Genomic DNA, 14,788 nt, shown 5'->3' on the forward strand with positions numbered 1-14,788 from the left:
GTATTTCTCTCTCTCCTTCACTCCTGCCCTCCCCACCTCAGTCTGGGTCTCCTTCTGCCTCTTCCTTTAGTTCTCTGAGTGTCTCCCAGTCTGCCCCTCTCTCACGCTGCCCACCCAGCTCGGGCTCTGTCAGGGAGAGGAAAGGCTGCCGTGAGCCTCCGCCTGGCTGTGCCCGGGACTCAGCTTTAGAGGGGATGAGGAGTGTGGTGGTGGTGGTCACCCGCCCTCAGCCCCAGCCCTGGCCCCGGGCCCTCAGGCCTGCTCTCTGCAAGACATAGCTCCTTGCAGTCACCAGGCAGCTCCAAGGCCTGGTGGCTCGTTTTGTCCCTGATCCTTTGATCCTGAGTCCATATCATCCCCGGAGTCAGAGGGGACTGCCCTTGGTACCTACTGTGAGATCCTCAAAGATTCACCTGTGTCTACAGCGTGGCCTCTGCCCTCCCATCCTAGAGAGGAGGAGGCCAAGGCTGACAGCAGCTTTGGTCCAGGAAATATGACTGTCGTGTGTTGTGTCCCGGACTGGACCTCATTCCTGTGGAGTCCACAAAGCCTTCCTGCGCACCCGGGTTCTTCGAGCTGGCTGCCTGGCTGAGTCTCTGGTCCCCACCTTTGCAGGGCCGTGGGTGTGGATTTGCATAAGGCTCCTTAGATGGGTCTCTGGTAGCTGTGAGTTCCTTGGCCAAGCCCCATCCTCCTTGGTCATAGGGACAATGAGCGCTCAGCATGGCAATGAGTTGCCTGTTACCCAGGCGCTGGGACCTCTCTCCCAGAGGGCGCTGCTACCCCTGAGCCATGGCTGAGAGGTGAGGGGCTGTAACAGAGGGGCTGGTGACACACAGCGTTGCTCGGTCACGGGCTCTGCCCACCCCGCTCCAGGATGAGTTGGACACAGCTACTGAGGAGACCGTGAGAGCCGCAAGACGTGACCGTGCCACAGGAAGTTGTATCACCCTCCTCAGAAAGGAGCTTCCCTTCCCTTCTCCTCAGCACCCCCCCTCCCCCCAGCGAGTGGGGCAGCCCTGCGCTTCTCTTGGTCCCCTTCCTCTCCCCTCCCACACGTGCTCAGTGTTCCTGAGCCAGACTGTGAAACCCTGTGCCACATTCTCACCCTCACCCCATTTCATATCTCCACCTACACTTGGGGAAACTGAGGCATGAGACTTCAGTGTCAGTCCCGGATGGAAAGATGGGATGGCATGTGACCACAGTGTGATGTCCCCTGTGCTGCTCCTCCTGTCTCCCCCAACAGAGTGACAGGGCCTGGATGTCGGCCTGGAACCGTGTCCATGTCACAGCGGTGCGTTTTGAAGGATGGGTACCTGGATACTTGGTGCTCAGAGATGAGCAGAGCATACGCGTTACCCTGGAGCCCACCGCGGCCTGGCCAGGGGCCAGATCCAGTGTTCCCAGGAGCGGGGCGGGGAGGTGGTGGTGGAGGGCTTGGTCCACGCTTGGAAGCCACTGCCACTGTAGAGCTCTACACGTCCCCGATGTCCAGGTCTCCATTCCCGCCTGGTCACAGCCATTCCTGCCATATCCTCCTGCTCCTCTGCACACCCGTGGGATCACAGACGCTGTCTTCGATGTGTGTGTGTGTGTGTGTATGTGCACGCACGCGTGCTCTTTGGCATCTTTTTTTTTTTTTGGTACCGGGGATGGAACTCAGGACCTCACATTGCCAGGCATGCATGGTGCCACTGAGCTACACTCCTGGCCTAGCATCCATTCTTAAAGTCCAAATGTATTTGCTCCAGAGGCCAATTTCTTTCTTCACTTTTTTATGTCCTGGCATCAGTGGGCTCCCTGCTCATAGTCAGCTGATCTTAAAATTTCTGAGTCCTTGGTCAGCTTCTCCCAGGAAAGCTGCTGGTATTCTGAGTAAAAGTGCTGTCAGTCCACGCCTCTGTCATAGTCACTTTCTCCTTGCTGGGACAAAATACCTAGCGCCCTCACGTTAGAGGAAAGGTTTATTTTGGCTCATAGTTTGTACCGGTTCCAGAGTCAGCTGGCTCCAAGGCAGGGCGGCACGGCACAGAGCCACGGCAGAGCAGAAGCAGCTCATGGCATGGAGACAGGGGGCACAGAGAGATCAACCAGAGATAAACCCCGCCAGGCCACTCCCTCCATGGTCTCCCTCTGACCAGGCTTCACCTCCCAACGTCACATTTAGTTGTAAATGTATCGGTGGACGAATCCGCGGATAAGAATCGTGCCACCATGATCCGGTCACCCCAAGTCCCCGCTTGTGGGGGTGTGATGCGTGCAGGGACATCCACATATAACCCTGACGGGGCCCATCTGGACAGAACTGAGCCTCTACGCTGAGCCTCGCGCTCCGCAGTGCCGTGCCCTCCCCCCGATTTCCAGCTCTGATTTCTCTGGGGACCAGGACAGGACAGGTCTTGCTCCTCCTTTCAGAATTCCCTCCCCTGGGTGTTAAGAGACCTCAGCCACTTGGCCCCCATTTGTGTGTCCTACTGGCCATTTTTTGTCACCCCATCTTTGGAATATCCTCTGTCTCGGGGAATGCCACCTGCCCCACCACGTTGTTCAAGCTGGAAAAGCGGAGATGACCTTGAGACCATCCTCATCCTCTCCCCACGGCCCGGAAGAGCTCTGCTTCTACAACATACTTCGGATCCCCCCGCTCCTTTGCTCTGTAGTCCACCGTCCTAGACAAACGCATCACCATCTCCCACCATCCTGCAGGAGCTTCCTGAGCTTTTCAGGTGTCTCCCAGCCCCTTCCCACCCCAATGAACGCCCCCCGCTGCCCGGGAGCCCTGCGGTCCTTTGATAATGGGGCTCTGCTTGTTGTACTGAGCCGCAGGGGTGTTCAGTTTGGATGCTCCTTCTCTTCCAGAAGAGCTGTCTATCTTCTCTTTTTCCTGCCCCTTCCCCAACAAATTGTCTTCTTTGAATTAAAAAAAATACAAACAACACCAAGGCTGACAGTGGTCTGTGATGAAATCCCCACCCCGTCCATAGCCCGCCCATCCTCACATCCCCGCATCCCTCCGCTTCCCTCCCCTCCTTCACGCAGACCTTCCTCAGACCCTTGCAGTGCAGACTCTCTCCAGCCCTGGGCCCCTGCACAGCCCTGTCCCTGCCGCAACGCTGTCCTCACTGTCTCTGCCTGGACTCGCCCCCCTCATCCCAGGCCTGTGTGGGATTCCACCTGCTCAGCATCGGTCCTTCCCTGTGCCTCCACACCTTTTCTGGTTAACATTTCTCGGGCTGTTTGTCTTTTTTGTCACCTTTCCCTTCTAGCACAGAATGTAAAGGGCCTGACGTGCTCAGCTTTGTAGTCCCAGCAACGTGTACTGTACAGGAAGCCAGCAATTCTTTCTGAAGGGATGAAACGAGGGAATGAAAGGAGGAGTGCAACCATGGAAAGGAGGAGGAGATGCGGAAGGAGGTGGGAAGGAGGCGGGCAGGTCCCAGAGGGGAGACAATGGGTACCTCGTACCTTCCCTCTGAGCGCCCGTGTGCATGGCACCCTTCCTGGCCCTTCTCCACGGACACAGGACAGATGGTGGCCTCTTCCTGCCCCCATCCCCTGCCTTCTTCTCCTCTCTGGCTGCTAAGTCCTAGGGGGCTTGGGGACTCCCAGTCTTGTTGGTCTCAAATCAGAGGTGAGCCGGATTTCACACCAGCCTGCACTGCTGCATCCTGGGCATTGGCTCTGCCTGCAGAGTGCCCTGGGCAGAGGGAAAGGGAGGCTGTGCTGGTGGCTGAGCAGGGCCAAGGTTGCCAGGTGCCTACAGCCTTCCTCCTGCTGCCATTCCTTTGCCATGGTCCTTGTGCCTCCTGTGACTCAGAAGGCCAGGCCTCTGTGGCTTCATCCCTGACCTCCAGGCCTTCCAGATGGAGGCAGCTGCTTAACTGAGGGAAAAGCTCAATCAACACGCGGGCCTTTTGCTTTTTTTTTTTTTTTTGGTCTTTTTGAGACAGGGTCTTGCTATGCAGTTCAGGCTGGCCTTGAACTCACTTTGTAACTCAGGCTGTCCTTGAACTCACAAGGATCCTCCTGCCTCAGCCTCCTGAGTGCTGGGATTCCAGGCATGCACCACCACGCCCAGCTCCCGTTCACTTTTAAGTGATTTTAAGCATCACCGATTTTAGAAGTCACACATCTGAGCAATACATTGCACATCTTCCGGTGTCTGTCCTGTGGATGATGCGTCTGACTGAAGCTGTCTGTGGGTAAAAACCACTGTCTGCTGAAAGTTGCCTTTTACTTTTTTGCCACAAATCCCTAGTGAAAGATTTCTGTGCTACCTCCATGATTAACTAAGTAACTAAAAAACAGGTGGAGGCCTGCACCGCGTGGGAACCTGGGTGAAGCAGTGAGACCTGGGTCCTGGGAGACCCTCCAGAAGGAGAGGTCTGGTTCAAATCCTGGCTCAGCTACTTACTAGCTGCTACCTGGCCTGAGGAAAGCACCTTCATCACCTGCCCTTTCACCCATGCCTCAGCAGGACGCACCATCTTGCTTGGGTGCTGGGCATGCTTCAGTGAGCGGTGTGTATGACGCAGTCGCAATGCATGGTAGTTATCATGGTGAGGGGAGATTATGATCAGACTTGGGAGCAGCCTGGGTCCTAAGCTGCTTACTGGTGTTCGAGGATGTGTTCCCTGGCCCGAGGCCATCACTGACCAACCAGGAATGGAGGAGGGGTCTTGGTGTGAGTTGTCTATTAGAGTCCATTTTAGGGCAAGGAGGGTTAAGGGGAAGGTGGCATCAGTTTTCTCCTTACACATATACTGGGGAATCTGGGTCATTTTCTTTTTGTGGGCAACAGCTAGCAAGTTGAGTAAAGAAGTGGACTACATGGTGGTTGTCTCTCTCGGTCCCTTTAGGCCTTTACACTTTCTGACTTCTGAGTTGTCTGTGTGTGGCCTGGAATTTGATGGGAGGCAGAGCTCCCTGGAAGATCTTCACTCAGTCCACTCATGAGGTCTTCAGGACAGAGCCCAGGTCTCTCCCTGGTTGTCTTAGCTACTTTTCTTGATGCTGAGACAAAATACCCAATGGCCAAAGTTAAAGGGGGAAAGGTTTATTTAGCTCACTTTGTGGAGGGTTCAGTCCATCGGCTGGCTCCAAGGCAGAGTGGCACATGGCACAGGGGCAAAAATTCATGGTGGTGGAAGACAGCAAAAGCAACAAGCAAGAGCGAGATCCAGAAAGACAGACCTCTTTCTGTCCCTTACATTGTATGCAGGCTACCTGCCCTAGGGCAGGTGCTGCACTCACACCCATAGTCTCAGCTCTGGACCATGAATCAGTTACAAACTCTAAATCCAGCTGCCTTTGAAAAACCCATCCCCCATGACTGCATGAGACTTTCGGGGGGACATCCAGACATGAACCATACCACCTGAGTTCTCCTGGGGAGGGTGGCAGGGAGGTGCTCCTGGTGAGGCCGTGCTGGAGAAGGTGAGGGAGGCAGATAGGATGCTCCCTCTAATCTGGGTTCTGTAAGGAAACTTCTGAGGAAGTTTTCTAAACCATTGCCTCTCACGCATCAAGTGCCCTTGGAGGACCAGCACTGACCTGTGGACTTGGGCTTTAGTGAGCCAACCTGTAGGAGGACAACAGTGTGTCAGTATGACATCCATGGAGCATCTCCATCCTGCCTTCTCTGCTGTGTCCTACACTCAGACAGTCCTCAGAGGGAATGGGATGTCAGAAAAGTTCAGCACACATCACTCATGGAAGGGACCTGGGCCTCCCCAGACCCCCAAGGCCAGCCCACATCTGTCCCATTGACCTCAATGGAAATCCTAAGACAACCTCTGTGCATCTATTCCCCCCATGCCTGTCCTCTGTCCCTTTGCTTCCATCTCCCTCCTTGAATTCCATACTCAGCCCCACCTGTCCTCCTACTCTCTTGAGTCACCCCACTTCCCTCCCTTTCCCCTCATGGAGGCAGCTGCTGGCTCTTCCTCCTGAGAGCTGCCTGTTTCTGCCCTGGAAGATTCAGCCTCTTGGTTGGTACCTTGTTCAGCCTCGGATTGTGATGCATTCAGTTCTCTTCTTCCTTCCTCCCTGTTGAGTGGTGTTGGCACCCTCCTCCAAGATCCCTGAATTGGGATTTTAGGGTGCACTTCTGGGCTCCCTCTAATCTGTTCCATTTGTCAACTTCCTGTCTTTGTTCCACCATTTGCTGTTTTAATTTTAGTAGCTTTGTGTTATGTTTTAATTTAGGAAGTCTGAGTCTTCCACATTTTGCTTTGTGGGTTTTTTTTTTTTTTCAAATTGCTTCTTCATTCTGGATCAATTGTTCATTTTGACAGTGTCATAGGGACTTTGATAGAGATGACAGTACATTAAAGCTGTGGATTATTTGGGGGAGATTTAACATCTTGATATATTAGTTTATCCAACTCAAGTATATGAGGTATCTTTGCATTTATCTGTGTGTTCTTCAATTTTTTTTGCAATGTTTTCTACTTTGTTTCACTGTACAATACTTTCACCTCCTTGGTTAGGCTTCTTCCAAGTAATTTTTTTTGTTTTATGTTCTCATTCCTTTATGAATAGAACTGATATCTTAAATTTCTTTTTGCATTTCTCATTGTTAGTTTAGAGAAATGATTTTCTGTCTTGGATGGCTGCTGAGTTCATTCACCATTTCTCATTTTTTTGTGTGTATGGAATGTACAGCTTTTTAAAAAGCCTACTCAGAACAATCTATGGGAAAATGTAATTTTCTTCTTCTTTTTATTTTATTTCTGCCTTTATTTCTTTTTCTTGACTAATTGCTCTCACTTGACTTTCAATACTTCCTCTCCCTCATCAGGAAAGAGGAAGAAGAGAACTGAGTGTGTCTCAATCCGAGGCTGAACAAGGTACCAACTGAGAGGCTGAATCTTCCAGGGCAGACACAGGCAGCTCTCAGGGGGAAGAGCCAGCAGCTGCCTCTGTGAGGGGAAAGGGAGGAAAGTGGGGTGACTCCCAGGGCAGGAGGACAGGCGGAGGGGTGAGTATGAAATTCAAGGAGGGAGATGGAAGCAAAGGGACAGAGGACAGGCATGGAGGGAATGCACACACAGAGGCTGTCTTAGGATTTCCACTGAGGACAATAGGACAGTATTGAGTGTGGTCAAACTTGCGGCCCACTCTGAGAGTCAAAGCTCTCTGTCTTTCACCACTGAGTGATTCTAGCTGTGGCTTTTCCTAAGTGGCCTTTGTTATATCGAGGGTGTTTCTCTCTGTGCCTGGATCACTGAGTGTTTTTCTTAGGAAAGGTTGTGGAAGGCTGTACAGCTCTTTCCTGCACAACTGCGATGATCATGTGTTTCTGCCCCTCTGTGTGTGACTGAGATGTGTTACAGTGGCGAATTCCCCCTCCCCCCCCCAAGGAGCCTGCTTACTGGAGATTCCCAAGCAGACACCTCAGACCCTGACTGCCTGGCTTTGAGGGGAGCCAGCCTGCATCTCCTCTTTAAAGAAGCACGTTTGTGATTCTGACGCGGGTGCCTTCTGAGAAACACCATGTGGAAATCTTGACGAGCCCAGGGCCTGGACTACTCACCGCCCCTTACACCTGAGGAAGATCATCAGTGCCACAAGCGGGGTTAGGAGCACCGCGGTGGCCACCGCCACCCCAATGATAGCTCCCAAATCCGGGGGCCGCGATTGCAAAGTCCTCTTGCCCTCTGTGACCTGCAGTCCAGCTGTGGTGGCTTCGGAGGTTGTGATGCTGGGAGTTCTTGTTGTGATCTTGGCAGCTGGGGAGAGATGAGAAATAATCAGAGCCTTCCACAAACAGATGGGGTTTCTGGGTGGAAGTGTCACATCTTGTTCCCTCGTTTAGGAGACTGTGGGCGAGGACCGGCTCTCAGAATTTCATACAGACAGGGAGTAAGAAGGAGAAAGGCTTAGCGTGCAGAGCGCCCAGTTTACCTCCTGATTCTCCACCACTTCTCAGTGCAGTTCCTCAGACACTCGCTACATCCCGTAGTAACAGGAGTGAGGAAATCACAGGATTAAAAAGCTATAATTTCTGTAAACATATATAACAGTCAATACGTCCATTTCAGCTCTCTAGAGAGGTACAGTTCAGTGACACTAGGGTCGTTCACTTGGGTGGACGGCTATCATAACCAACTGGAGAACTTTTGCAGCTTCCTAGGTAGAAACTATGTAGTTAAACAACTCCCTGTTCTCCCTTCCCCCAGGCTCTGCGACCGCCATTTGATTTTCCATCTCCATCGATTTGACTACGGTCAGGACCTCCCACAAGTGGGAATTATATAGCGTATGTTCGTGTACAGAATTGTTTGGATGCAGCCAGGAGCTGCATATCAACATTTTGTTCAGGGACAGCCTCAATATCTGATAGCGGTCTCATAGATCTCTGTCACCTCCTGGTGTCTTAACTGTCTCAGTTTGTGGAAGGAGTCTGTATGGGATCCACAGAGCGCTAATCATCTAACCTTGTCTTTCTCAGACCGTAACAACCTCAGTAAGGAGCACGTGACTGTGAGAATAAAATTCTATGAAACGCATAATAGACAGTGGTAGTATGTCTTTAAGATCCAATTGATATATATTGATTTTCAGGTCCTATAAACAGATTGTACCTTTTTTGTGGAATTGATATGGTACCAGGTCATAGGAAAATCAATTTCCATTCAAAATCTTCAGGTGACTGTGAACCAAATTCTTTGTCTATGCATATTAGAAAATTTTAAATGATACATGTATATTTCCATCACACAATACCTCATAAATATGTTCAATTAAAAATAAAATAAAACCCAAAAAAGAAAATATGCTCTTACCATATTTCAACTGAGAGCTAAATTCTTAAATTACTTAGTCAAAGAAAATAATATACAGTAACATAGTAATTAGAAAATAAAAATGAAAAAATGAAAAGCATACTAATACACACTTTTTCAAGCCCTGGAATATGATGAACATGGGACTCTAAATTCATAGTACGGGGCTGGGGATTTAGCTCAGCGGCAAAAGCGCCTGCCTGGCAAGCGCAAGGTCGTGAGTTCGGTTCCCGGTACCGGAGAAAAACCAAAAAAAAAAAACAACAACAACAAAAAAATTCATAGTACTAAACATTTTCCTTACTTCAAACTGGGAGAAATACTTTTTTTTTTTTTTTTTTTTTGGGTCTTTTTTTTGAGACAGGGTCTTGCTATGCAGTTCAGGCTGGCCTTGAGCTCACTTTGTAGCCCAGGCTGATCTCGAACTCACAAGGATCCTCCTGCCTCAGCCTCCTGAGTGCTGGGATTACAGACATGTGCCACCATGCCCAGCCTTATTTATTTTTTTTGGGGGGGGGAATACTTTAAATGAATGAAATATTCAGTTTCAAAGAAAAAGTACTAAAAGCAGAGAGGAACCAGAACTAAGGAAGCTCAGAGGCAGAATGTAATGAAATCTGTGGAGGAATCAATTATTGAGACAGAGACAGTGATAAAAATGTTGGAACTCAATATTTAGATAGAAAGGAAAAAGAAAACAAAGATCAGCATCTCTTACAATAAAATTTCAGCTGAACTCAGAGGCAAATGGCTACTCAATTACAGACTAGTAACTTATGCATAAAAACCTCTGTAAAATGGATGATTCTTGGAAACAAAATTTTGAAAATTGACAAAGAAATAACAAATATTCCTTTTTTAAGTAAACATTTGGTAGTGGTGGTGGTGGTGGTGGAACCCAGGGCCTGGTGTGCTAAACCAGGGCTTTACCACTGAGCTGCACCCACAGACCAAGAAAGAGTAAATTTGTTTCTTTTTTTTTTTTTGAACCAGGAATCAAACTCAGGACCTCACGCTTGCAAGGCAGGCACCTTGCTGCTGAGCTATATTCCTGGTCCAGAAAGAGTAAATTTGAACTGATTTTCAGGCAGAGAAGAAATTGAGAATGTCACCAAGGAAGTATCTTTCATAAAGATTCCAAGTTTGTGGAGTTCTATGTGTAAATTCTTTAAAAAATTTAAGGGACAGGTAACAGCCAGATAGAAATGTCCAAAGCATAGGTAAAAATGGAAAATATGGCAACTGTAATTCATTTATGAAGGCATACCATGCCCCTGATGCTAAGATCCCAGAACAATTTTTGAAAAGTGCAGACTATGCGGAGATATAGCTCAGCGGCGCAAGTACCTGCCTGTCAAGCGCAAAGTCCTGAGTTTGGTTCTCCATACCCCCCACAAAACCAAACAAACAAAGAAAAATGCAGACTAAAAAAGATGCCTTTTTTTTTTTTTCTTAAACTGGTCTGAGTTGAGGAAAATCCACAGTGTTGACAACGGTTTATGGAAGGAAGATCTCTCATCCACAAAGTAGGAATATAAGTTGGTATACCTTTTGGGAATGCAATTTGAGAACATGTAGAAAAATGTGGAGGTTCTATCCGTGTCCTTTGACCCAGTAGTGTTTGGGCTGGGAATTTCTCCTGTGGATATGCTCACTCATGTTCCAGAGGCCTATGTTTAGGGGGATCCTTTGTAGCATTGTTTGGAATAGGCATTCTCTTCATCTTACTCAATTGTTCAGCTTTTTTTTCCTTTGGAGACAGGTTCTGACTGCACTGTCCAGGGCAGTCTCCATCTCCTGGGCTACAGCAATGGTTCTGCTCAGTGCTCAATGGGCTGTGACTCCAGGTGGTGCCATCAAGCCCCACTGTCCAGCATTTGCTACTTGCCCCGTGGAGTTCTTCACTTGCGTTTTGGACACCTTCTCTCTGATGGAGACCACTATGAAGCAGCCCTGAGCAGGACTTAAATTAACCAATTGGCTTTTCATATTTACTTGTATGTCCAAGGCTCCTTGCCTGGATATGGGCTGTGGACTCATAGTAAGTGAACCTCTGTGAGTCACTAATCACTACTAAGGCCTGTAATGGTGGATGAAGCCAGAAAACCTTAAAACAATAAAACAAGCTCACAGCCAAGGACACTTGGATCCAACCTCAACTAGATAATGACTATGGCCTCTGGCATTTCACTCCTGGGTGGATTAACTTAACACCTTACCCGGAGAAGTCCTTGAGTAATTCCACCTCTCTTGGATATTCCCCTCCCTTCTTCTGATAACTAAATAAATATGGGCCACGCAGAGAAGGTCTTGATCTTAGCCCTGAGAGAATCTCGAATTCTGTGAGAGGGTTCTGATCCTCCTGGAGCCCTGAAATCATGCCATTTGCTTCTTTTTATTTAGCCTTTGCTATACACTCATTCAGGAGGTTGCAGACCTAATCAGTCTGTAATAACAAAGGGATAATATTAACCCAATATCTCTCCATTCTCCTTCCTCTTCTTGGTTCCTTTTCTTCCTTTGTTGTTTTCCCTTTATCTTTTACCTCTAATACTAAGGCTCAGTCCCTGGGGACCTCTCTGTCCACACCTATTCCCTACATGATCTCACCAGACCTGGTGACATTCAAAACCAGCAATATTGTGATCATTCTTCACTTCATATAGCAGCCAGCTTTCCATGCGCTGCAGACGCTTCTATCTTATTGCCTCCTTGCGTCTCCACTTGCATGTTGAGGAATGTCTCAGCCTTCACTGTTCAAACAGAACTCTTTGTTTCCTCCTAAATTTGTCCCTTCTCATTTTCCTCCCCTCAGTAAATGGCAATATCATCCTTCAGGATGCTTAGGCCAAGGGCCTATGTGCCATGTCTCCAAGGATGTGTCCTCGGCATCTGGAAAATTGCTAAGCTTTTCTCTCTGATAGTGTCCTCCCCATGCCCTTGTGTCTGGAACTCCCTTGTTCTGGTTGGATTGTCTTTGCTTACTTTTCCTTCTTGTGTCTATGTTACCTTCCTGTGACTGCTGTAACAAAGAACCATGAGCTGGGTGTCTTAAAGCAAAAGTTTGTTCTCTCACAGTGCTGGAGAGGACAGGATTCTGGAGGCCAGATATAGGAAATTGAGGTGTCTTTAGGTCGCATTCCTTCTGCAAGCTTTACAGGAGCATCTGACCCTTGCCTCTTCCAGCAGGTGGCCGCAGAATCCTTTTACTTGTGACCGCATCTCCCCAGTCCCTGTCTCTGTGGACACTGCCTCCTCTTCCAGCCTGTCAGCTCTCCCTCTGCCTGTCTCTTCTAAGGACACTTATGGTTTCATTGAGCCAGAACAACCATTTCCATCCCATACTCCTTAATCTAATACCTTCTAGTACCCTGGAATATGGAACATTTACTTTTTCCTCTTAAAGTGATATTCACAGGCTCTGGGGATTAAGTTGTGAATTATATTTTTGTGGGCTGTTTTTTGGAGTTTTTCCTGCTTTTCTTTTTGTTTTTTTTACCCTCTACAGCCTGCAAACCTTTGACCTTTCTTGTTTTGTTTTTTTTTTTGTTGTTTTTTTTTTCCAGTACAGGGAATTGAACTGACGACCTTGCACTTGCCAAGCAGGCCCTGTACCGCTGAGCTAAACACCCAGCTCCAAAACCTTTGTCCTTTTGTTATACCTTCTGGGAGATTTCTACAAACCTTAGTTCCAATCTTCTCATGGATTTTTTTCCATCTTGGCTATTATATCTTTGATAGTCATTTGAAAGTCTCTTCTATGTTTGGGAAGCTCCTTTGTAAAGTGCCCTTTCTTGTCCCAAGTATGATGAGATTTTTTATTTCTGAACATAAGAGAATGATGGTTATGTTAGAGTTGCATTCTCTCCGAATATTACTTCCTTCCAGGTTTCTTGTATCTGCCTCCTCTTTGCTTTGCTGTCTGAATTTCATGGGAGGAATCTTCCCTAAGTGGTTTGTGCAATCGTATTCGAGGGGGGGTCCTGCCTTGTGCTTCCCAGGCACACGGAGGCCCGAGTGCAGTCTTCCACGCCGGGAGATTCCTGCAAGGATGAGGCTCAAGTCACCCTGCCAGTTGAAAAAAATATTCAATAAGTAGGTTGGGCGAATGGTTGGTTGCTTTGTTACACCATGTTCCAAAACAGTTTTCAGTATATTAAAGAGTTTGATGGTGAAACAAATTACACAAAAACAGGAAAAAATGAGACTATATATATCTAAAGATTTTTAGACCATAGTAGGAAATGGAGTTGTTTTGCTTAGAACTAATAATTACAAAGGAGAACACAATTAAATTTGATTACAAAAATAAGATTCAGATATATTTGCTTTAAATATTCCATTAGTTTGCATGTTTGCATGCTGGTGCTCCTGATGAATTAAAAATACCTCTTTTTCATGAGTTTTCTGTGTTTTTTTAAAAATGATAAGTATAATTTTCAGTTAACCAAATTAACTTTTAAAAAAATTTATTCATGATAAAATTCATACTAATGCTAAAAATGGAGTATGCCAAAGGTCCTGGGTTCAAACCCCGGCACCACAAAAACAAAAATGAAACCAAACAACAAACCCCTCATAGTAAATCTGACTGAAGCAGAGAAAAGAGGACAGGAAAGAGCAATTAGGGCAGCAGTAAGATGGGAACAAAATGTCTCAGAAAAGGTCACTAAAGGTACTGTCCAGGGCGTACCATAACCTAAACCCAGGATGGTCTTGCTGATCTCAGGCTGTGGGTTGCCCTCCACTCACTCTCAAACCAGCGGAGGCTGAGACAGGCAGTGGTTCCCGGGGAGGGCAGCACTAGCCTAACCTGACAGAGAGGAGCCATTTCCACTGCCCCTGCTGAGCACTGCCAGCCAAGGGATTATAAAATGCAATCCCACTGAATTGATAGTTAATTTTCCTAAGTAATTTCTCCACACACCACACACCTCCTTACTGCCTCCTTTTCCAGCAAAGCCCCACAGCCCCCCTGCTCTGCAGATGGACACACCCAGGTTCCAATTCCAGCAGCCATGCAGAGCGCTGAGGGAAGGTCTGGCAGTGCCGCACCTGCATTACTAGTTTAGCAAGGGTGCTCGGGACAGCAACGGGACCAGCGCAGCACATGAGGCCTTGTGGCCAAAAGAGCAGGCTCTGCGGTGGGACTGTCCCTCTCCAGACCCATGGACAGGAGCCAGGCGACTTGGGGCAGGTGCTTAGGCTGCCAGCCTCAGCTTCTCTCTTGGTGTGGTGACCGTGAGAGTGCCTGCTGAGACCGCAGGGTCATGAGGAGGCGAGCTGGGCGGTGCTCACGGTTCCTAGCGGGCTGTGCAGCCCAGCCTCCGCCGCCCAGGAAGGAGACGCTGCTGTCCCCGCTGCTGCAGGGTGCCTTCTAGGGAGCAGAAAGATGGGAGGGAGATCATGCGGCAGCTTGGGGACATTGTGCCGGGAGGGGCCCAGGGCCTTGTGGGGAGAGACGTGGGGACTGGCGTGGGGTGAGGAGTGCGGCGGGGTGGTGGGGGGAGGTGGGCAGGAAAATCTGGGGCAGGGGTCCTGGAGATTGTGTTTTGGGGAACAGAGGTGGCTGGAAGTTGGGAGGCTGAGAAACCAGGTGAGTGGGTATTAGGGGACTGAAGGAAGGGGACCATGCCCTGGGCACCTCCTGAGTGTCTGGGGCTGAGCGCAGGAAGGGGAGACACAAAAGTTATGGGGTTACAGCCAGGTGTGGTGGCCCATGCCTCAAATCTCAGCACTTGGGATGCAGAGGCAGGATTTCCATGAGTTCTAGGCCAGCCTGGGCTACAAAGTGAGTTCAACGCAACTATATAGTGTCTCAAAAAAGAAAAGTTATGATGTCACCCTGGTGGCTAATGGGGCTCAGACACAGGACACAGGGGAGGAAGCCACGTCCTGGAAAAAATCACATCTACCTAGATGTCATAGGATGAGGGAGGGAGCTGGCAGGGCTGCAGGGCCAGCCGGAGCAGAGGGAGGGTAAGTGGGGAGGTTGG

At 48.8% G+C, this 14,788-nt stretch overlaps 1 protein-coding gene across 1 annotated transcript; it reads right to left on the minus strand.

The window, feature by feature from the left end:
- Positions 1-5,096: 5,096 nt before the first annotated feature.
- On the minus strand, positions 5,097-7,736 carry LOC102024860 (paired immunoglobulin-like type 2 receptor beta; the record flags this gene model as incomplete). The annotated part of the gene is given in 2 exon segments (XM_013509497.1): positions 5,097-5,584; positions 7,541-7,736. Coding segments are annotated over 2 exon segments (209 nt in total), but the record flags the coding sequence as incomplete, so codon positions are not given.
- Between the last annotated feature and the right edge of the window lie 7,052 nt (positions 7,737-14,788).

This window comes from Chinchilla lanigera, unplaced genomic scaffold (assembly GCF_000276665.1).
Source record: "Chinchilla lanigera isolate Chin_1 unplaced genomic scaffold, ChiLan1.0 scaffold00172, whole genome shotgun sequence".
In the NCBI taxonomy this organism is placed as follows: Eukaryota; Metazoa; Chordata; class Mammalia; order Rodentia; family Chinchillidae; genus Chinchilla; species Chinchilla lanigera.